This window comes from Thalassophryne amazonica, chromosome 2 (assembly GCF_902500255.1).
Source record: "Thalassophryne amazonica chromosome 2, fThaAma1.1, whole genome shotgun sequence".
Classification (NCBI taxonomy): Eukaryota; Metazoa; Chordata; class Actinopteri; order Batrachoidiformes; family Batrachoididae; genus Thalassophryne; species Thalassophryne amazonica.
The window spans coordinates 84,482,660-84,506,179 of NC_047104.1; the positions used below are offsets into that span (position 1 = coordinate 84,482,660).

Sequence of the window (23,520 nt, forward strand, 5' to 3'; positions counted from 1 at the left end):
AGGTGACTTAACAACACTTACAATCTAGCCTCAGCATATCATGGCCTCTGCAAAAATGTGTGATAACCATTCCAGAGTGGTAGATATAGCCAGCTGGGGGTCAATGAAGGATTATACAGGTGTCAAAATTCCAAAATACCATAACCATGTTGGGATGTATTTCACATTAAATAGCTGGTCATAAGGGTCCCGAAAATATATAGTTTGGACTATCTATGATGAAAGATTATGGAGTTATGAGTAGTTATCACATTACATGTTAATGTGTTATATGCTATAGTATCCAATGGACAGTGACCTTGTTTGCCTGTTAATTTGGAGGCCGTGCATTCACAACACTCAAAACTGGTGCATTTTAATCCTGTTAGCATAACAAATAACACAATAGCACAACCAGAAACTTTATTTGTTGACCTCTACAAACTTAAACCAGCCATTGTCACAATTTTTTTTTTTTATGTTTTTACCCTATAAATCCATAAATGTTATTTATTTTGTCATCCTTATGGTCACATGAATAATGTGGTATATTTTTCAATACGATTGCAGCATTTTGAATTTTGACCCCTGTGTAATCCTTCATTGACCTTGACCCGGCTATGGCTACCAGTCTACATTTTGTGTAGGCCATGTAAAACTGAGACTGGACTGTTTTCTGTCAGGACCATTTGGAATGTATCTTGGCCAATTACATCCATTGTTTTAGAGATGTTGGTGAGGTGTGGGATTGGATTTCTGGTGATTTTTTTTTTTTTTTTTTTTTGCACTTATCAGTGGTTCTCTTCTTGTTTGATGGTGTTAATGTCTTTAGATAGTCTAACAGATCGTTTTGGTTGCTAGTCATGGTGTTTGGTTTATGTGTGTGACATTTTTTACATTTTACATATGTTTTTGTTCATATTTATGTGCTTATTGCATTTTACTTTTGCTTTTTTGAATAACGTTACATTCAAGTGAATGGGAACGTGTGTCCAAATGTTTGACTGGTTGTGTACATAAAATAGAATTGACTGCAGGCATTGTTTAGTCAGTTTAGGTGGTACTAATTATGTCATAATTGGCTGTGGGCTCATGGACTATTGATAGACATTCTGTATTAGTCTGTTTCCACGTTTCAGGTGTGTTTCTAGAATAATGTTGCATGATTGCGATAGGAGCTTTGAATTTCATGCTTTGTGTATCTGTATATTTAAACAGATTTATACAGAAAATTAAAAAGCTAATGAAAGGGGATGCTTTTGTTGCCTTATGTCTTAATCAGCAAACACAACAGAGCACATTAATATAGCTTTGACTTCTCAGAGAATTTTTGTGATAACTAGGTGATGAGAAATGTTTGTTTCAAACAGCGGAAAGAAAATAACAGGCAGAAAAGAGATAGCATGGCTAGTAGAAACAGCCAATCCCAAATTTTAATATTGTATTGAGCTCTCCCTCAACAATATACTTATTCCAAATATGCATAACTCTGCATCCAAAAGTGTTTGCTGTCATGGTATTATGGTGTCTCTTTCTATGTAATTACATCATTATATTATCAATCACTATATAAATCATCCAGGTTTTTCCTCCACTTATTTCATGTTATAATGGTTTTATGTTTATGACGTGTGGAATATGAAGAAACAACTTTTTCCTCTTCTTCACCGACTGTCTTTTACATCCACATCACACTAAAAGGGTACATTGCAGATGCACAGCTTTCAGTGGAAACAGGAAAGGAGCAACAGCATATACAGTCATAAACAGCAATGACTTTCTCAACCAATCAAGACCTTGAAAATGTCACTTTATTTTCATGATGTGTTGACTGAGCTGTAATTATGGCATAAAATGCTTTTAGTGGAGAGTCACTGGATGTATGCTGTGTTTTAGGTGTGTTACTGTAATTGGTTTTCTTGTTAGTCAACCTGAGCTGCTCTGTTGGTGTGCCATTTGCTACCTGTGAATGGGGTAATGAAGATGCTTGTGAAGGATACCTTGCAGAAATAATCCATCATTTGCACAGAAAGTCACATGAATGAGGAAGGTAGCTGAAGGCACCTGCAGACGATGCTTGAACATTGCTACTTGTGTCTCATGCAGCACATAACCATAGTAGTTAATACAAGGGACTGTGTCTTTGACAGCACCCACGTCATGTATATAGCAAATTAAACTGCACTCAGGTCAGGCACAGTGAGGTTCCAAGGGTGTTGTTTGGAAGTAAAAAGAGGTACCCCACAGCCCATTACAAACCCACTCTAAAGTTGAACACAGTGTATTTGTGACCTTTAAATGACACAATAAATGCAATAAGCGAATTTATGCACTTATACCTTGCTTGTATGAACAACAAAACTGATTTGAAAATAACCATTCAACAAAATTCTTCAGGTTAGGGCCCCTTCACACATAGTACGAATGTTGTCGAATTGCACATGAAGTGCGCATGAAGCAGGAATTGTATGCAATACGTGTAAAATCGTAGCTGCCTCCAATGTCTCGTATACCTGTTGCTACAACTATTTGATCACACCAGTGGCTGAAAGACAGAGTGTGCGCTCTGAGAGCCCATCGAACTGTTTTGCGGCAGGTGTTGACCAAATTCCAGCTAACACACACGAACATCTTACACCGCTCGCTTGGCACTTAGAAAATGTGTGGCCATTTGCGCTATGAGCATGACAACAGTCAGCAGATGATCACTGTTGAGCTGGATGTGAAATTTGTCGATGTGCCCCCACGAGTGTGACTTTGCAAACAGACACAGTGACACGTTAGTGTGTGTGCTGAACTGACAGGGGGTGTGTCCGCCAACAGGAGCAGATGTGGAGATCTGTGGTTCAGGATGTCCCAGCTGGAGAACGCGTACAGTGTTTGGAGGGACATGAACTAACAACTGCCCATTGTGGCACACGTGTGTCTGCTTGCTATCCTCACGTGGACATACATAAAAACATATATCATTGTTGCAATGGGCTGCAGCGAACGCGTGCACACCTCGCACATTGACAGGCTACCCCAGGTGAAACGGACCGTCAGATCATAACATGCAGCGGGCAATCTGAATGTCACGTCACCCATGTGAGCTCTGTTCCACATGATGCGGTGTCTGTCCTGCTGTGCGCCATCAACAAGATACGTGTATCAGCCAGGACAAATGCGCGGGGCCGGCTGGACATGCTGCCAGCAGATGTGGACATGATAAGAGCACCCTGCTTCTAATTCATGTCATTTCATGACTGTACTTCTGTGACCATGGGTCATCTACAGAGGAACAGACAGATCATACTTGTATTGCCCACTTTATAAGAGGGATTCAATAAAAGGAAGTGTTTATATATGGTGTGTGGTTTTACTTTTTTTTTTTTTTAATATGTCAAAAATTTTAGGCCACTAACATATTTTTGGAGGCGTGGTGAATAAAGCTTTATAGTTACAAACATTTATTAAATTTAAAATCAGTTGAGTACCTACCTGTTGTACCAATGTTTTGTAGTAGATGTGCAGTTCTATCCTCTGAAAACAGAAAAGAGTTGGTTCTAGAAGAAACAACTCTATCCTCTGCAGGAAAGGAGAACTGGTCACAGAAAAGAAAAAAAAAAAGCTAATTTCTTTTGACCCTATACTGATATGCTGATAATATCACTCAAGTCATCCAGAGGCATACAGTTTTAACTTATGGTTAAAATTTTAACTAAACTAATTTAGAACAAGTTATTTAAATTAACGTCACGTCTGAAGTTTTATGAAGTGAAAATATCAGATATATGTTTTAATTTTAAAGTACTGCACTAATTTTGAAGGTTTTAGTGTGGACATGCTGTGTCCAGGTGCATTATGGGTAATGTCAGTACAGTCACGACAGAAGAAATGCATTTGAGACGCTCTGATCATGCTCCACATGGACAACAGCATTAAACTCTTTGTATATTTTTCCTAAAACTCTTGTGAATATATTCTCTGGGTTTATAGACATTGTTATTGTGTTTGTTTTATGTAAAAATGCCAGAATAAGCCCTGGCTGCTTCTCTATTATTCACAATTGGAATCATTGCAATCGACTCCTGTTTGCTATTTAGAGTCCTGTTTATGTCAAACACTGTCTGCCGTCTTTGTTCCAGAGTAATGTAAATATAAGATGTCTGAAATTCAGTTTTCATTTATTAAATTCCACACATCTTAAACGTAGCAGACACGGATTATCTGGAATTTTGTTTTGGCAAGTTTTCACGGTTTCTACTGCCATCTACTGGCCAGTAGTGTTCATGGCAGTGTAAGCATCTGGACGCCAGTAGATGGGAGTGTTCTATTTATTTTGGCCCCGGTTATATTGGCTTGTTCGTAGTTGCAAGTGTACTGGAGACAATACTGGAAGTTATCGGTTAGCTGTAGCTTCTGATAAATTTCTGGGTGGTTTATCGGTTTAGCATGATAAAAGATAACTTTTTAGTTAGCTGATTATCTGTTATCAGAGCTAACTTTTTGGTTAGCTGTGCCCACCACTGGCTCTGGAATATCTAGTCAGCTGGTGGAGCGCCTACCTTGCAGCACTCTAACATGCTCAGCAGAACTGTTTTTGTAACAGACTTGGGCAGGCACCAGGTACAAGCAACCAGCTACACCTCAACAAGGTTACACAGTTCCTCTTACTTGTGAGATGAGGCCCACACAAATGTTACCAGTGGTTCCACCACACAAGCAATGATGATCTCAGAACAGAGCCTAATGGTATGGCCACATAATTCATCTCTCTCTTGAACATTCAAACTGAGCTGTACTGGACTTATTGGATGGATATGCCCAATCGAGCAGTATCACCCCCCCCCCCCCCCCCCCCCCCACACACACACACACACACACACAAACACCTACTGGACGTATGTCATAACTGGAGACCTCAGTACATGGACTTCACACTGGACAAAATCTGATGATATCATTGCACCAAGTGGAAGAGGACAAAGCTTGGGAAGGATTCAACAAAATAAATGGAAACAATCATGTAAAAAATGCAAAGCTTTGTCTTACTGCTTGACTGCTTTACCCCAAAGCAGCTTTGGTGGCCACTGTTTCTTGGCCTGCTGTGAGACTGACTGCTGTGGTAACTCAGCAGAACACCTCTCAATTGATTGTGCTTTCTAAATAACCAGGTACCTGATTGATATGTGTTACAAAGTGAATGACAGATGACATTGTGAATGGTTTATTTCATTTTAGGCCCAAAACAAGCCCATTACTGTTTAAGAGGACAAATACAGTCCATTTGCTTTTTGTTCTGACATGGGTCAGATTTATGATTTTTGTTTAACTTTGTTGAAATTGTGATTTTTTTTTTTTTTGCACATTTTTATTTATTTTTTTTTCTTCTTTTTGTGTGAATGGCAAATCTGTGAACAAATTTTTATTTTTTTGCCCAGCCTTAACACTGCTTGTGGAAAGGGCTGTAACTCTTATTAAATGACAGACAGAAGGAAAATCAGACAGTCAGAGCAACATTTACGCAACCACGTGATCGATTTATACTTAAGTCTAGAAGGCACATTTAGGATTTTAGCACTATTTTCACATTTCTCATGACACAACCACACAATTATTTGAAAATGTAATGTGTAGAAAAAATAAGACATCTCAAATTTGAAATTCCAAAATTGGATTTGTCACAGCATGTGTTGAACACAAAACTGTTATTGTATTCCTGCAGGTCAGCCAAATTACCAAACAGTGAATATGTAACAGAGAGAATATTGAAGAAGCACTGTGACATTTTAAAGCTTGCAGTTGTACCAAAACAGCAGCTTGTTAGAAGACACCAAAGTCGCTGCATCCTTTTTAGTAAAAAAATAAAATAAAAATACAGCAAATCCTTTAAAGGCAGGATAACTGAAGACATACAAAAGTAAGGATGTTGGGATGAAGAGGGGGATGTAGCTGTAGGTAAATCCCATTTTTTGTTTGTATTCAACATTAATATATTGTCTCTTATAATCCACTCTTGCATATAATGTCCAGTTTTTGTGGGGTGTCTTTCTGTCTTATTCTTTGTTTCTCACAAAGATAGTTGAACAATATTATATAACAGAAGATCATCTGGAACAAAGCAACTCTCTGTGCAATGTAATGTAGTATCCATGACTAGCAACGGCATTGTCTGTGCTATATAACTAAACCAGTCCTTCTCAAATAGTGGGGCGATGCTGGGGGGTGGGGGTGACCACGGGGAGCATGCTTTTTTTTCCCCGTACTACAATAAAGTGTAATTGCACATCCACTGCAGTAGGTGGCAGAGGCGCTCTCATTGTCAGTGTGCGTAGGGAGTAATGGAATGCAGCTCTATGTTGGGTTTTTTCACACTCGAAAGCTAAGACAAGGAAATATGATGAAGCGTATGTAGCGATTGGCTTCAGTGTGACTACAGCAGGAGACGAGGAAAGACCGGTGAAAATTAGGTGTGGCCAGGCACAGTACTGGCTGCCACCCAGCTAAAATCTGGTCTGAATTCCAACACAGGCTTTTCTGCAATTTCCAGGATGTAATATTACTATTCATATAACACCTTGCATGGTTTGTGGACAGTGCACATTAGTACATATTTACTCATGTGCTGCAAGACATTGGTGCCCGAGGCAGCAGTGGATATAATAACAGCAAGTGTGGCACAGAACAAGCCCAGAAGACGAAGCATTTTAGTTTTGGTGAAAATAATAAGATGTATAAGACAATTTCAGTTTTTTTTTTTTTAATACTGAAAATCTGCCATCTTACTTTCAGTGATGTCACCAGCAGCTGTTGGCTGGCAAAAAAAAAGTTAGATATGTGCAAATTTGGCAAAATACTTTCTGTACATTTCATCATGACTTTTTAATGGGGATAACCTGTTTTATCACAAGGTGACAATACTGTCATGACACCACCAATAAAAAGTCACAGCATGTGCCACCAGTGTAGCCAACTTGGTAACTTTCTTTGTAAGTCTGACGACTTTCCAAACCCTCTTGACGACTTATTTTCTCAAAAGTGACTAGCAACAAATCTAGCTACAACTCCAATTCCAATGAAGTTGGGATGTTGTGTAAAATGTAAATAAAAACAGAATACAATGATTTGAAAATCCTTGTCAACCTATATTCAATTGAATACACCACAAAGACAAGATATTGACTCAAAAGTGAAAGTTTCTGTTGTCACTGAGCAGCAGCGGGCCCCCTCCCCCACCTCACCTCTGCTGCCGCTGACGATACAGCACTGAGAGCCGGGATATCTACAATCCTCTGTGTTCAAACATTCACACGTGATGCCTCCGCAGCTGTTCACGCATTGAATGTCAAACCTGACTCGGACTCAGTCAGCCTTTACCTCATTTGCTGCACTGTGACTATTTAGTCTCTAGACTTTGAGAAGCCTTGGTCTTGAGAAGTTATTTTATTTTAAGAAGTGATGGCCAATTTTCATGGCAAAATAAATAAACAAACCAAGAATCAAATTTATTTGTCGTTCTAAATATTTTTATGGTGGTTTTACTCACTTTTTTTAATCTCTCCCACAACATTTTTTTTTTTCAAAACTTTATTTCAACAAATACATTATGAAACCTGGGAGAGGTCACTTAAAGTGATTTTTTTTTTTGTTTTTTTTTTTCTGGCTGTGCTTATTTGCACGTTTCCCTTTTTCTCTGGCAATGATAATTTGTGAGCATGTTTTCCTTTAGTTGAGCCCTCAAATTAATAAAACATGAGCATATTATAGGTCTAAATTGAGCTCTCAAAATATTTTGAGCTCACATTAAGTCATTTCCAACATTTTCTTACCGTTCGCTGTTGCAAGCTATTAATAGAGAGATTTGCACTCTGGAATCAATAACTTCAAAGCAGATTTTAAATCAAATGACACCTCTTTCCAAACATTGTAATACAGCCAACAAACTGTAACCGCCCAACACAGTTTTTCCCCCAAAATGAAACATCCTCTGTTCTTTATGAATGACACTGAACTTGACGTGCAGTCGGCTGCGGGCCAGAGCTCAAGGACCATCAACAAATTACCATGGGGAAAGGAAATGTTTTGATTAAAAACTCAGTAACGTACATTTATGATTTGTAGTGCTACCAAACTGCGTCACACTTAGTATGCTCCTTCTGGTTGGACTACAGCACTTAGATTGGAAAAATGTACGATTACATAATTTTGATGTTTTTTTATTGTAATAAATTTGAATAAAATCTCAATAGTTTTTTTTATTTTTAGCTTGTAGTGCCACCAAATTCCAAGTCAATCGAGTACCTCGAAACACTTGAATCAAAATGAATTAAACTGAGTTGAATAGATCTGAAAGGAATGGGAAGTAAAGTGAGGGACAAACAGCCAGTAAATGATTTTATTTCAACAGTCTCTAATGCACCACAAGCCCTCTTTTACTTTCAATTGCCTTACGATGTTTCTTTATTTCATCCCAAATGAGTTGGTGCTGTACATATCACTTGTTTGCTCACAAACAAACACACACACAAATCATCTCATTCTTTTTCAAGAAAACCCTCTTTCTCATTCCCTATTAGAATTTCTTTCTTTTCTTTTTCTTTGTCTCTGAAAAAGACTTGTGTGCTTAAACTGCATTTTTAAAAACTTAATTCTTGAAATTATTTCATTCTTTCCATGTTTTAGTGACATTCTCTCATCCCAATAGTTGAAATTATACAGTACACAATATCAATCAATCAATCAATTTTTTTTTTATATAGCGCCAAATCACAACAAACAGTTGCCCCAAGGCGCTTTATATTGTAAGGCAAGGCCATACAATAATTATGTAAAACCCCAACGGTCAAAACGATCCCCTGTGAGCAAGCACTTGGCTACAGTGGGAAGGAAAAACTCCCTTTTAACAGGAAGAAACCTCCAGCAGAACCAGGCTCAGGGAGGGGCAGTCTTCTGCTGGGACTGGTTGGGGCTGAGGGAGAGAACCAGGAAAAAGACATGCTGTGGAGGGGAGCAGAGATCGATCACTAAAGATTAAATGCAGAGTGGTGCATACAGAGCAAAAAGAGAAAGAAACAGTGCATCATGGGAACCCCCCAGCAGTCTACGTCTATAGCAGCATAACTAAGGGATGGTTCAGGGTCACCTGATCCAGCCCTAACTATAAGCTTTAGCAAAAAGGAAAGTTTTAAGCCTAATCTTAAAAGTAGAGAGGATGTCTGTCTCCCTGATCTGAATTGGGAGCTGGTTCCACAGGAGAGGAGCCTGAAAGCTGAAGGCTCTGCCTCCCATTCTACTCTTACAAACCCTAGGAACTACAAGTAAGCCTGCAGTCTGAGAGCGAAGCGCTCTATTGGGGTGATATGGTACTACGAGGTCCCTAAGATAAGATGGGACCTGATTATTCAAAACCTTATAAGTAAGAAGAAGAATTTTAAATTCTATTCTAGAATTAACAGGAAGCCAATGAAGAGAGGCCAATATGGGTGAGATATGCTCTCTCCTTCTAGTCCCCGTCAGTACTCTAGCTGCAGCATTTTGAATTAACTGAAGGCTTTTTAGGGAACTTTTAGGACAACCTGATAATAATGAATTACAATAGTCCAGCCTAGAGGAAATAAATGCATGAATTAGTTTTTCAGCATCACTCTGAGACAAGACCTTTCTGATTTTAGAGATATTGCGTAAATGCAAAAAAGCAGTCCTACATATTTGTTTAATATGCGCTTTGAATGACATATCCTGATCAAAAATGACTCCAAGATTTCTCACAGTATTACTAGAGGTCAGGGTAATGCCATCCAGAGTAAGGATCTGGTTAGACACCATGTTTCTAAGATTTGTGGGGCCAAGTACAATAACTTCAGTTTTATCTGAGTTTAAAAGCAGGAAATTAGAGGTCATCCATGTCTTTATGTCTGTAAGACAATCCTGCAGTTTAGCTAATTGGTGTGTGTCCTCTGGCTTCATGGATAGATAAAGCTGGGTATCATCTGCGTAACAATGAAAATTTAAGCAATACCGTCTAATAATACTACCTAAGGGAAGCATGTATAAAGTGAATAAAATTGGTCCTAGCACAGAACCTTGTGGAACTCCATAATTAACTTTAGTCTGTGAAGAAGATTCCCCATTTACATGAACAAATTGTAATCTATTAGACAAATATGATTCAAACCACCGCAGCGCAGTGCCTTTAATACCTATGGCATGCTCTAATCTCTGTAATAAAATTTTATCGTCAACAGTATCAAAAGCAGCACTGAGGTCTAACAGAACAAGCACAGAGATGAGTCCACTGTCCGAGGCCATAAGAAGATCATTTGTAACCTTCACTAATGCTGTTTCTGTATTATGATGAATTCTAAAACCTGACTGAAACTCTTCAAATAGACCATTCCTCTGCAGATGATCAGTTAGCTGTTTTACAACTACCCTTTCAAGAATTTTTGAGAGAAAAGGAAGGTTGGAGATTGGCCTATAATTAGCTAAGATAGCTGGGTCAAGTGATGGCTTTTTAAGTAATGGTTTAATTACTGCCACCTTAAAAGCCTGTGGTACATAGCCAACTAACAAAGATAGATTGATCATATTTAAGATCGAAGCATTAAATAATGGTAGGGCTTCCTTGAGCAGCCTGGTAGGAATGGGGTCTAATAAACATGTTGATGGTTTGGATGAAGTAACTAATGAAAATAACTCAGACAGAACAATCGGAGAGAAAGAGTCTAACCAAATACCGGCATCACTGAAAGCAGCCAAAGATAATGATACGTCTTTGGGATGGTTATGAGTAATTTTTTCTCTAATAGTTAAAATTTTGTTAGCAAAGAAAGTCATGAAGTCATTACTAGTTAAAGTTAATGGAATACTCGGCTCAATAGAGCTCTGACTCTTTGTCAGCCTGGCTACAGTGCTGAAAAGAAACCTGGGGTTGTTCTTATTTTCTTCAATTAGTGATGAGTAGAAAGATGTCCTAGCTTTACGGAGGGCTTTTTTTATAGAGCAACAGACTCTTTTTCCAGGCTAAGTGAAGATCTTCTAAATTAGTGAGACGCCATTTCCTCTCCAACTTACGGGTTATCTGCTTTAAGCTACGAGTTTGTGAGTTATACCACGGAGTCAGGCACTTCTGATTTAAAGCTCTCTTTTTCAGAGGAGCTACAGCATCCAAAGTTGTCTTCAATGAGGATGTAAAACTATTGACGAGATACTCTATCTCACTTACAGAGTTTAGGTAGCTACTCTGCACTGTGTTGGTATATGGCATTAGAGAACATAAAGAAGGAATCATATCCTTAAACCTAGTTACAGCGCTTTCTGAAAGACTTCTAGTGCAATATGTTCCTCATCTTCAAATTTTAAGATTTATATATCTGATATAAGGTAATTGATGTCCTCTGTGGGTTCCAGCTTTTTTGTTTTCTGTTTACGTATAGCCAAACATTATACCAAAAATCTAACATTTCATCATCAGTCAGTTAAAAATCAATATAAATGTATGATGATTCAAATAGGTTGAAATGACAAACTAATTGCGATTCTCTCTCTCACACACACACACACAGACACACGAGACAATTCTGTTGAATATCCAACCAAAAACTTCCCTGATGTATATGAGAGATGTTGCTGGGATACAGAGTGCCGTTTTATCGCATTGCTTTCAGAAAAAAACAAAGTTTTGCAGCATATTTTTTATTTAGTCATTTTGATGTGGGATTTCTTTTAAAAATCCAATTAATAGTTTTGTTACTTACCTTTAGCAGCAATTACAGCCTCAGGTCTTATTAATATGATGCCACAAGCTTGACACACCTATCTTTGGGCAGTTTTGCACATTCCTCTTTGCAGCACCTCTGAGCTCCATCGGGTTGGATGGGAAGCATCAGTGCACAGCCATTTTCAGATCTCTCCAGAGATTTCAATTGGATTCAGGTCTGGGCTCTGGCTGGGCCACTCAAAGACATTCACAGAGTTGTCCTGAAGGCACACCTTTGATATCTTGGCTGTGTGCTTAGGGTCATTGTCCTGCTGAAAGATAAACTGTCAACCCAATCTGAGGTCAAGAGCACTTTGCCGCAGGTTTTCATCAAGGATGACTCTGTACACTGCTGCATTCATCTTTCCTTCAGTCCTGACTAGTCTCCCAGTTACTGCCACTGAAAAACATCCCCACAGCATGATGCTGCCACCATCATGCTTCACTGTAGGTATGGTGCCTGGTTTCCTCCAAATATGATGCCTGGCATTGACGCCAGAGTTCAATCTTTGTCTCTTTAGTCAAGGAAGGTTGTTTCTCATGGTCTGAGAGTCCTTTAGGACCCGGTCCCACTGGCGTTTAGGAGGATTTGCGTATGGATTGCACACAAAATTGGTTCATATTCACTTAACATCCGCAATAAATGGTAAATGGCAATATGCATGAAACATGCTTGTATGAGTCAGCTGACATCCGCACACGTTTTTCCGTTGCCCGGATGTTTGAGCTGCACAAAATTTTGGCTGTGGATGACATCCGCCTTACATACTCCATACATACTCAATACATACACAATACATACTCAATGTATGCGCTGTGTATTCGCCATCATCTGCTGATATCCGCAACTGACAGGGATTTGCAGCTTGGCAACAGACTGGGACAGTGTGTGAAACAAATGTTTTGCGTGCCCATCATGTCTACATCACGAACTAAAATAAGTTGTAGCGACTGCATACAGATTGGCCACGAATAAAGCGTATTTATTACGTCTGCTTTGCATCTGATTTGCAATGGATGCAAATCAGATGCGCTGTGTTCACAGCTGGATGCCATTCTTTGTTCTACCGGCTGCCACTCGCTCTGTGCTGGATGCTGCCTATATAGAATAATTATTTCGTGGCGGATGAATCATTTTATTGTGCAAATTGGCTGATGAAAATGGCTCTTATCACCTTCTGAATCACAGAGGAAGCTGCAGCTGGGCCGTTCGCATGCGTGTGCACGGCTAACAAGCTGCAGAAAGCATTTTGAGCCGTCTAAAAAGGTATTTAGATAGATAGATAGATAGATAGATAGATAGATAGATAGATAGATAGATAGATAGATAGATAGATAGATAGATAGATAGATAGATAGATAGATAGATAGATAGATGAACTTTATTACAGACTCAAGGTCCAGACAAAAGAAACAAAACACCATACATACATACAACAACAACAAAGAAAAATATATAAATAAATAAATAAAATAGGGACACTAAATGCCCTTGAATAAAAGATACTTATACCAGTGTTTCCAAATCTGTGACGTATACTGTGTGGCACTGTAGGAAATATTAATCAGTTTAAGAACAATCTTATTATCAGAATTATTTAAACGACAGATGAACCTAAACGTCATCGTTCTTAAAATGGCTTGAAGCGTGTTCACACGTGCCGTCACAAACATTTCAGTGGCACTGGTCCATCGGGGCCTTTTTAGTAAAATTCGCAAAGAGTCATTATAAGCCACTTGTAGTCTCTGAAGGCTCACTTTCTTATAGTTTATCCACAGATGTGCAGTGTACAAAGGTGTACAAAATGCTTTAAACAAAGCCAGCTTCACTTCGTCGGAGCAGTAACCAAATTTTCAAACTAATGTGTTTGCTCTGACATATAGCGTACAACACTGACGAAAAATATCCTCATCATCACTCAGTGTATCTGTGATCACATGACCAAGATACCTCACCTGATTACATACATTCAGTACATGACCTGCCAGAGTAAAATCTGGAAAAACCAAATGTTTGTCATCATTCGTTCTAGCAATCATGATCATACTTTTAATATAATTATATTTTATGTCATGTTTTTCTCCATACATGGCACACACATTCAACAATTGCTGTACCCCAGCAGAACTGGGACTAAACAAAACACAGTCATCAGCATACATCAAATGGTTCACCACTGTATCCCCAACCACACAACCAGTTCTACACCCATGCAGCTGTTCAGACAGACCATTCATATAAAAAGTAAATAAAAATGGAGACAAAATGCTTGCTTGTCTGTCTCCATTGCTGACCTGAAAAGGGGAAGATATACAATTACCCCAATTAGAGCAACAGACTCTTTTTCCAGGCTAAGTGAAGATCTTCTAAATTAGTGAGATGCCATTTCATCTCCAACTTACGGGTTATCTGCTTTAGCTGCGAGTTTGTGAGTTATACCACGGAGTCAGGCACTTCTGATTTAAGGCTTTTTCAGAGGATCTACAGCATCCAAAGTTGTCCTCAATGAGGATATAAAACTATTGACGAGATAATCTATCTCACTGACAGAGTTTAGGTAGCTACTCTGCCCTGTGTTGGTATATGGCATTGGAGAACATAAAGAAGGAATCATATCCTTAAACCTAGTTACTGCGCGTTCTGAAAGACTTCTACTGTAATGAAACTTATTCCCCACTACTGGGTAGTCCATCAGAGTAAATGTAAATGTTATTAAGAAATGATCAGACAGAAGGGGGTTTTCAGGGAATACTGTTAAGTCTTCAATTTCCATACCATGAGTCAGAACAAGATCTAAGGTATAATTAAAGTGGTGGGTGGACTCATTTACATTTTGAGCAAAGCCAATCGAGTCTAACAATAGATTAAATGCAGTGTCAAGGCTGTCATTCTCAGCATCTGTGTGGATGTTAAAATCGCCCACTATAATTATCTTATCTGAGCTAAGCACTAAGTCAGACAAAAGGTCCGAAAATTCACAGAGAAACTCACAGTAACGACCAGGAGGACGATAGATAACAACAAATAAAACTGGTTTTGGGACTTCCAATTTGGATGGACAAGACTAAGAGACAAGCTTTCAAATGAATTAAAGCTCTGCCTGGGTTTTTGATTAATTAATAAGCTGGAGTGGAAGATTGCTGCTAATCCTCCGCCTCGGCCCATGCTACGAACATTCTGGCAGTTAGTGTGAGTCGGGGGTGTTGACTCATTTAAACTAACATAGTCATCCTGCTGTAACCAGGTTTCTGTAAGGCAGAATAAATCAATATGTTGATCCATTATTATATCATTTACTAACAGGGACTTAGAAGAGAGAGATCTAATGTTTAATAGACCACATTTAACTGTTTTAGTCTGTGGTGCAGTTGAAGGTGCTATATTATTTTTTCTTTTTGAATTTTTATGCTTAAATAGATTTTTACTGGTTGTTGGTGGTCTGGGAGCAGGCACCGTCTCTACAGGGATGGGGTAATGAGGGGATAGCAGGGGGAGATAAGCTGCAGAGAGGTGTGTAAGACTACAACTCTGCTTCCTGGTCCCAACCCTGGATAGTCATGGTTTGGAGGATTTAAGAAAATTGGCCAGATTTCTAGAAATGAGAGCTGCTCCATCCAAAGTGGGATGGATGCCGTCTCTCCTAACAAGACCAGGTTTTCCCCAGAAGCTTTGCCAATTATCTATGAAGCCCACCTCATTTTTTGGACACCACTCAGACAGCCAGCAATTCAAGGAGAACATGCGGCTAAACATGTCACTCCCGGTCCGATTGGGGAGGGGCCCAGAGAAAACTACAGAGTCCGACATTGTTTTTGCAAAGTTACACACCGATTCGCCTGCTCTGGCCCCCGGAAGACAATTGACTATGGTTGCTGGTGTCGCTAACTTCACATTTCTAAAAACAGAGTCGCCAATAACCAGAGTTTGATCCTCAGCGGGTGTGTCGCCGAGTGGGGAAAAACGGTTAGAGATGTGAACGGGTTGGCAGTGTACACAGGGCTTCTGTTTAGGACTATGCTTCCTCCTCACAGTCACCCAGTCGGCCTGCTTTCCCGGCTGCTCAGGATCTGTCAGGAGGGAACTAATGACGGCTAAGCTACCTTGGTCCGCACCGACTACAGGGGCCTGGCTAGCTGTAGGATTTTCCAAGGTGCGGAGCCGAGTCTCCAATTTGCCCAGCCTGGCCTCCAAAGCTATGAATAAGCTACACTTGTTACAAGTACCATTACTGCTAAAGGAGGCCGAGGAATAACTAAACATTTCACACCCAGAGCAGAAAAGTGCGGGAGAGACAGGAGAAGCCGCCATGCTAAACCGGCTAAGAGCTAGTAGCTGCGCTAAGCTAGCGGATCCCTAAAAACACACAAAGTGAATAATGTGTAAATAATTTAGAGGTGATTCAGCAGAGGGAGTGCTTTAGTTAAGGCACGTGAAGATTACATTGTGAAACAAATCGTTATCTAGTTAACTAGATCAATCTAACTGCGCAGATTAAACAGCTAACAGATACAGCAAAACACCGCTGTGCTCCGGAACAGGAAGTGATACAATACCGCAGTGAGAGATATCAACTTTATGATCTGTGTTAGAACAGCTACTGTTTGTGCAGAGGATTGCCTCTCTGGGCAGTTGTATATTACTCAGCAGTAAATCACTAGAGGTAAAGTAGGAATCAGTATCCTCCTCTACTAGAGGGGACCAGTCCACTTGATCTGGATTAGATTTGTTTTTGTTTACACATTCAAAAGTGTCAGGTATTTTATCAAATCTAATAACCATTGTAACAGGAATATGGTCTGAATTAAAATTTCCATATGCACTAAAGATGAATGCGCATCAGCTGTTGAGAGACAATGATCCAGCCAGGATGTGGTGTGTCAGGCATCACTAATATATGTATAACTATCAGGAGGCAACAACTCCCTGCTGTACAGAATCAAATTATTATCTCTACATAGATGTTTCAGATGGTTAGTAAACACTGAACTACCATCTGAAATATCAGCATTCATATCTTCAACAATAAAAACACTTGTAAAATGTTCATTTAACAAAAAAGAGCTAATAAATGCTAACTTATTCATATAGTCCTCTTCGTTTATCTGACTTTCAAAAGGGGTATAAACATTTAAAATAACAAAATCCTTATCAGACTGCTTCAAGTGCACAGCAATACACCAGTCCACTCCAAGCCTAATAACATTTACTACCGGATCCAGCTTCTTATTCCACAGAATTGCCACCCCTCCTGGAACTCTACCCTTCTTTAAACCCAAGCAAAAATCAGTAGTAGATTCACCTACACCATGAAAATTATCATTAATTAAATTAAGATCTTTAAGATCCTGCTTGGCTAAAAAAAGTTTCCTGCAGGCACAGAATGTCACAGTGCTCCAACAACTGATCTACAACAATACGGCAAGCTCTAAACGCCACACTCTAACCCAAACGCAGGCCACAACAGTTGTAAAACAGGACACTTATCTCCATCGCAGTGTCAGACCTTGGCTACTGTATTGGTAGCAGGCACATCAATAGCCCCAGCAGGTAGAACAGCAGCATTGGCATTAGCACCAATAAAACCAACTTTCCAGGGTTCAAAGTAGCGCCGTACATACACTCCCACTGGCCACAACTCTGGGTTATACATGTCACCAACATCCTCACATTCGGCGGATATTTTAAATGAAGAGTATCTGTTATTCATGGTGGCAATCTTTTGACACTAAACCTTACAAGAGAGTTTCTCCTCAAGATGAACACACAGAGTTTCAGGGTCTATTTCCGGCAAGAACTTGGTAGCAAAAACACTCACCAGCTTAGTTGTTACCACTTTAATGTTCCTCGCTGATCCCACAATGGTTTTCACAGCTTTCTTCTGCCTCAATGTTAATTTACCAGTGCGTAATCCTTGCGCCTCTCTTCACTACCAGGCCCCATTTCAGAGAACCCAGTGAAGGCGTTGATTATCCAGAAGTGGCTACAGATTCACCCCTCTCCACGGTTTGAGGCGGTGGTTCCTGTGACAGGCGTTCCTGGTGTTCACCTCTTGGTGCCCTAGTCCCCCCTGCCAGCACGCCAACCGCTGTGCCATTCCATACCATGCCACTAGTACCTTCCGCATCCAAACGCCCGTCCGATGCAGCGTAGTCAGCGTGCTTCTCCAAGGCACCAAGTCGACGGCTCACCTCAACCGTGACAGCGCGCAGATCTTCGCTGGCGTTGGACTGCAGGTGCAGCGCATGTTTCATGGCAGAAACTTCGGAGTGCAGCTGCTCCACTTTCCGGAGTAGCCCGCACACATCCATACTTGTAAAAGTCACCGGTGGCAATTCATCCAAATGGTGGGAGACAAATCTAGGAACTTTGTCCCCACACTCATTCAGCACTTTGAGGCAGCTCTTTATGTTATTAATATCTTTCTGGGCATCTTTATGCATGATGTTCTGGTGCGTAGTGGGGCATAGCTCAAACAGAGTTTTAATTGAAGTTTCAATCCACTCTGAGTCAAAACAATTGAAAGCAAGCAGGACAATCTCATCCTGGCTTAATATTCTTATCTTCAATGCAAGAAAATGTAAAAGCTCCTCTTCAACAATAATTTTATCATCAACAGTCTGGTATACCTCAGGTTTTAGTCAAACTCGAGCACGCGCTGAGGAGCCTGAAACACTCACGTCCGCCATGATTCTCCTCTTTCATTAATTATTTGACTTGTTTACATTGTCAAGGCTTGATAAAACAGTTGCGTGTTTTTTCCTTCTTGTCTGCAGCTGTTACAGTATTTATTCCTTATAACAGATTTAAGTTCTTGTTATAATCGTTCAGACGAGCTGCGCTCTGATGCGATCTGCTGACGTCACCACTTGCCCTGTTCACTGTTTGTTTACTCCAGTCAACTTCTCTGGGTCCAGCTACTGCTCCAGAGGCTGTATTGTTAGTCTGAATAGTGATGCAGATGGCCCGAGTATGCTTCTTTTATGACCGCAATGCAGATGCCGTGCATGCGCAACACATGCATGATGCATTCATAATACGCCCGTAATACTGACGCGATAATCGCAATGCGTCGAATCCGTTTCCTCACTACATGCGTTATACAACTGCGATTGTTCATCATATATTCGATAAACATTATTAATATATCCGTAATTCATACTGGGACATTTGTCATTTTTGGCCATTTTTTGTTGCGGATGACAAGGAACACTCATAATTTGTGTACTCAATTCATGCCCAATTAATCCTCTCGCCAGTGGGATCGGGCCCTAAGGTGCCTTTTGACAAACTCCAGTGAGCTGCCATGTGCCTTTTACTAAGGAGTGGCTTCCATCTGGCCACTCTACTGTACAGGCCTGATTATTAGATTGCTGCAGAGATGGTTGTCCTGGTGTCCTGGTGGATCTGAACTTCTTCCATTTATGGATGACAGAGGCCACTGTACTCATTGGGACCTTCAAAGCAGCAGAAATGTTTCTTTACCTTTCCCCAGATTTGTACCCCATGATAATCCTGTCTCAGAGGTCTACAGGCAATACCTTTGACTTCATGGTTGTTTTGTGCTCTGACATGCACTGTTAACTGTGGGACGCAAGGTGGACTCCAATTGTAGAAACATTTCAAGGATGATCAGTAGAAACAAGATGCGCCTGAGCTCAATTTTGAGCTTTACTGCAAAGGCTGTGAATACTTATGCACGCGTGATTTCTTAGTTTTTTATTTTTGATAAATTTGCAAAAATGAAAAAAAAAAAAAACTTTTTCACATTGTCATTATGGGGTATTATGGATAGATTTTTGATGAAAAATGAATTTCAGCAATTTTGGAATAAGGCTGTAACAACAAAAAATACTTTCTGGTTGTACTGTAATTTCATTTACACTTTTTAGCAGATGACACTTTTTGCACCATTTATAGAACTAAAGCAATATTTTTTTTCAGTCATAATTTGTCTGCGCTCATTCTGTCAAACAATCATCACAGAATCATATTGCAACTCAACATCGTGAATCATATCTAATTGTGAGTTGAGTCACATTTATTGTGATTGAACTCAAAGATAAACATAACAGACAGACATAAGGCAGACATAAGAGTTTTCAAAATTACCTTCTGATTAATGTCGGGCTAGGCTTGTGCATGGAGGTTAAGCATTTTTGCTTAACATTAAATTTAAAAATAGAGACAGATGAAGGTGGAATGACAGTCAGAATGGCACATTTGCAACCAGAAGTTCCTCTGTTTGATTCCCTGTCAAAAAGTCAAAAGATATTATTGAAGAAGGTTCTTAATTGACACTGGTGTGAATGGATGGATGTGAGACATCATTGTAAAGCCCTTTGAACAGATGTAAAAGTGAGGCAGTTTTTTTTTTATGTGGAGTCATTTTCTAGGCTCCTAAAAGCATTTTTTTTTCATAGTATGAGCATTTAGGGGAATTATATTCATGTGTTTGAAATGATTTAAAGTGTTTTTATTATTTTTACTGAATAGCTATTTGTTGATATTGTGGATATTGTGAGCTCTTTGTGGATATTTATGCAGATTTTAACACTTATTGTTTGTATTGGGTATTTTCTGTTATCCTTCAGTTAGTGGGAGTGAACAGTTTCTGGTTGACCTGAATTACTCCATTGTTGAAGATAGTTTTTCACTTAAAGCTGTTCAACATATGCATTATCTTATTTTAATTTGTTGTTCATTTCTTTTTTTTTTTTACTTTTGCTCTTTCATTGGCCTTCCTCTGTCTGTGTCCTCCCTGCAGCTCTTTGTGGAGGTTATGTTTTTGGGAAAACAGGGACAATTTTGTCTCCTGGTTTTCCTGACTTCTACCCCAATTCGCTGAACTGCACCTGGACCATTGAGGTTTCTCACGGGAAAGGTAAGAACAACCATGAAAATAGAAAGGCATCATTGGCAAATCATTCTGTTAAATGTTTATATGACTTTCTTCATGAATGATAAATGAGATTCCCACCTTTGCTTATTTTGAAGATTAATTTGAACTAACGAGCACTGAAGGAAAACGTATTCATAAATACTCAGAAATAGGACATCTGGCTGGTGTAGAGTGAACAAATGTCTAAACCCTTATGTGATTTTTGATTATCCTGCACTGAAATACATACAGAGTACATGGGTACTACTTTGAACTGGGGAGATTACTTTAATGATCCACAACACATCTTGTGGAGAGGACCTCAGCTGATGTGTGGTGGATTCCTGCATGTGTTGTATCTATATTACTGAGATTTTGCATTAACACATACAGATTACATAACAGCTGTCAGAACTGAGGAACTCACTTTTCTTGACAGATAAACATTTTGAAGCCAAAGCAGAGGTCAAGTTGGTTCAGAGTTGGCCCTGCTAAATCTCCAACCTCAATGAGTGACATCCAGCATCAACATACATATTACAGCTGAACATACACAATTCGATGATGTGATATGAATGTGCAGTGCGACAGGATAACAGAAATGCAGTATTGCATGCAGTATTGCAATGCTGCATGCAGTATTGCAACATGTGCAGTACCACTGCATCAAGAATGTGTGTCTTGGCAAAATTAGACCACAAATCAGCAGATCAACCATGTAGTCAACCAGTGCCATATTTCCCATATTACATCATAACATGCAGTGTGGGACCTTACATAGATGTCATTGCAAGCAGAGCAATGCATGCAGAATGTACTGTTCTGCATTAATGCTGCCGTCACAGAACACAGTCCCATGCCAAGAACACAATTCCATGCCATGAAAGACTCTGGCATTTGGAGTAGTTGCTGATAATAGTATCTGATGGTCCTTTAATCTGTGGTCTGTAGATGATGTCCATTTATCCCAAAAAGAACTGGAATACCTATCTGACCACAATATATGTTTCCACTGTGTGATGGTCTAACCCAGATGCCTCTGAGCCCAAAGAAGTCTAATATGTTCTTAGCAAGTTTAACTGACATCTTTTTTGCACATAAATGTTTTAAGTAGCATTTGTGAATGTAACTTCACATTGCAGTTCTTGACAAAGGTTTTCCATAGCAAGTCCTTGACCATGTGGTTATATCCTTATATCAGCTATTGATGAATCACAGTTCTTGAAGCAGTGCTATCTGAGGAATCGGAAATCATGGATGTTCAATTTTGGAGCCCTTGCCCTGAAATTCCTCCAGATTAATTGAATTGTTTGATGATATGGAGAGAAAATATGCAAATCCCTCTCAATCATTTCTTTGAGGAACAATTTTTAAAACAATCCTCTATCAGTCCTGAGTTGCTGAAGTCTCTGGATGTTGTTGGGCTGTCATGACTGACACTCTTATACATGCATGGAAGGCAGAGACAGTATTTCTGGATTGGCAAACTGGTGTAGTGGTCCCGATCTTAAAAAAAGGGGCTGGAGAGTGTATTCAAATTACAGAGGAATCACACTTCTCAGCCTCCCTGAGAAAGTCTATGCCAGAGTACTTAGACCATTAGTCAAATCTCAGATTCAGGAAGAGCAATGCGGTTTACATGCTGGTCATAGAACAGTGGACCAGCTCGTTACCCTTGAAAGGATATTGGAAAGGTCTTGGGAGTATGAACAACCAGCCTACATGTGTTTTATGGACTTGGAAAAAGCCATATGACCAGATCCCTTGGGGTATCCTGTGGGGGGTGCTGTGGGAATATGGGGTACTGGATTTGCTACAATGTGTGATCCGGTCTCTATGTGATCAAAGTAGAAGCTGTGTCCACATTCTTTGCATTACATCAGACCTGTTTCTAGTGGGTGTTGGACTATGCCGGGGCTGCCCCTTGTCACAAATCCAGTTTGTGATGTTCATGGACAGGATTTCAAGGTGTAGTCATGGACTGGAGAGTGTCCACTTTTGTGACTTCAGAGTTGCATTTTTGCTTTTTGCAGATGATGTGGTTCTGTTGCCATCATCAGGCAGTGACCTCCAATGCGCATTAAGCAGGTTTCAGGCCGAGTGTGAAGTGTCTGGGATGAGAATCAGCACCTCCTACTCTGAGACCACTGTCCTTTGTTGGAAAATGGTGGATTGTCCCATCTGGGTCAGGGGAGAATTATTGCCCCAGTTGGAGTAGTTTAAGTATCTTGGTGTCTTGTTCACGAGTGGGGGTAATTGGAGCATGAGACCAATAGACAGATTGGGGCAGCGCCTGAAATCTTACGGACATTGTACTGGACCATTGTGGTGAAGAAGGAGCTGAGCCAGAAGGCGAAGATCTCAATTTACCACTCGATTTACACTCCTATCCTCATGGTCTATGGTCATGAGCTTTGTGTAATGACTAAAAGAATAAAATCACAGATACACGTGGCTGTTGTGTGTGTGTGTGTGTGTGTGTGTGTGTGTGTGTGTGTGTGTGTGTGTGTGTGTGTGTGTGTGTGTGCGCGCATCTGGTTGCCCTGTCTGTGTCTTTTGTTTTTGGGTTTGTGTTCAGTCCTGTCTTTTTCTGAAAACAGTTTGTGTTATTGTCTGTTGCCCGTGCCCCCTTTTGTTTTCAGTGTGTCTGTGTGTGCTGTCGATCATACGTGTGGGTCCCTGTCGTGTATGTGCACCTGTGGTTTGTGTCTGTGCCTTGTGTGTGTGTTTGTAATCCATTGTGTTTACTCTCTTGCTTGTGTTGTCATCTCTGTTTGTCATCCTTCTAGTCCGGCCCCTGTCTGTGTCTGTAGTGTGCTAGTCATGGTCGTCATCATCTGTCCGCTGTTCTGGTCTTTGTGCTCCTCAGTTGTCATTATGTGTTCTTTGTTTTTTTCTTGTCACACTCTGTTCACTTTTGAG

General features: G+C 39.9%; 1 protein-coding gene across 1 annotated transcript in view; it reads left to right on the forward strand.

Moving 5' to 3' along the window:
* LOC117503844 (CUB and sushi domain-containing protein 1-like) overlaps positions 1–23,520 on the forward strand; it is a 2,069,078-nt gene that overhangs the window by 1,351,371 nt on the left and 694,187 nt on the right. Inside the window, exon 21 of the mRNA XM_034163109.1 lies at positions 20,485–20,601. Within this exon, the coding sequence (XP_034019000.1) occupies positions 20,485–20,601 (117 nt within the window). The remainder of the gene's footprint in view (positions 1–20,484; positions 20,602–23,520) is intronic.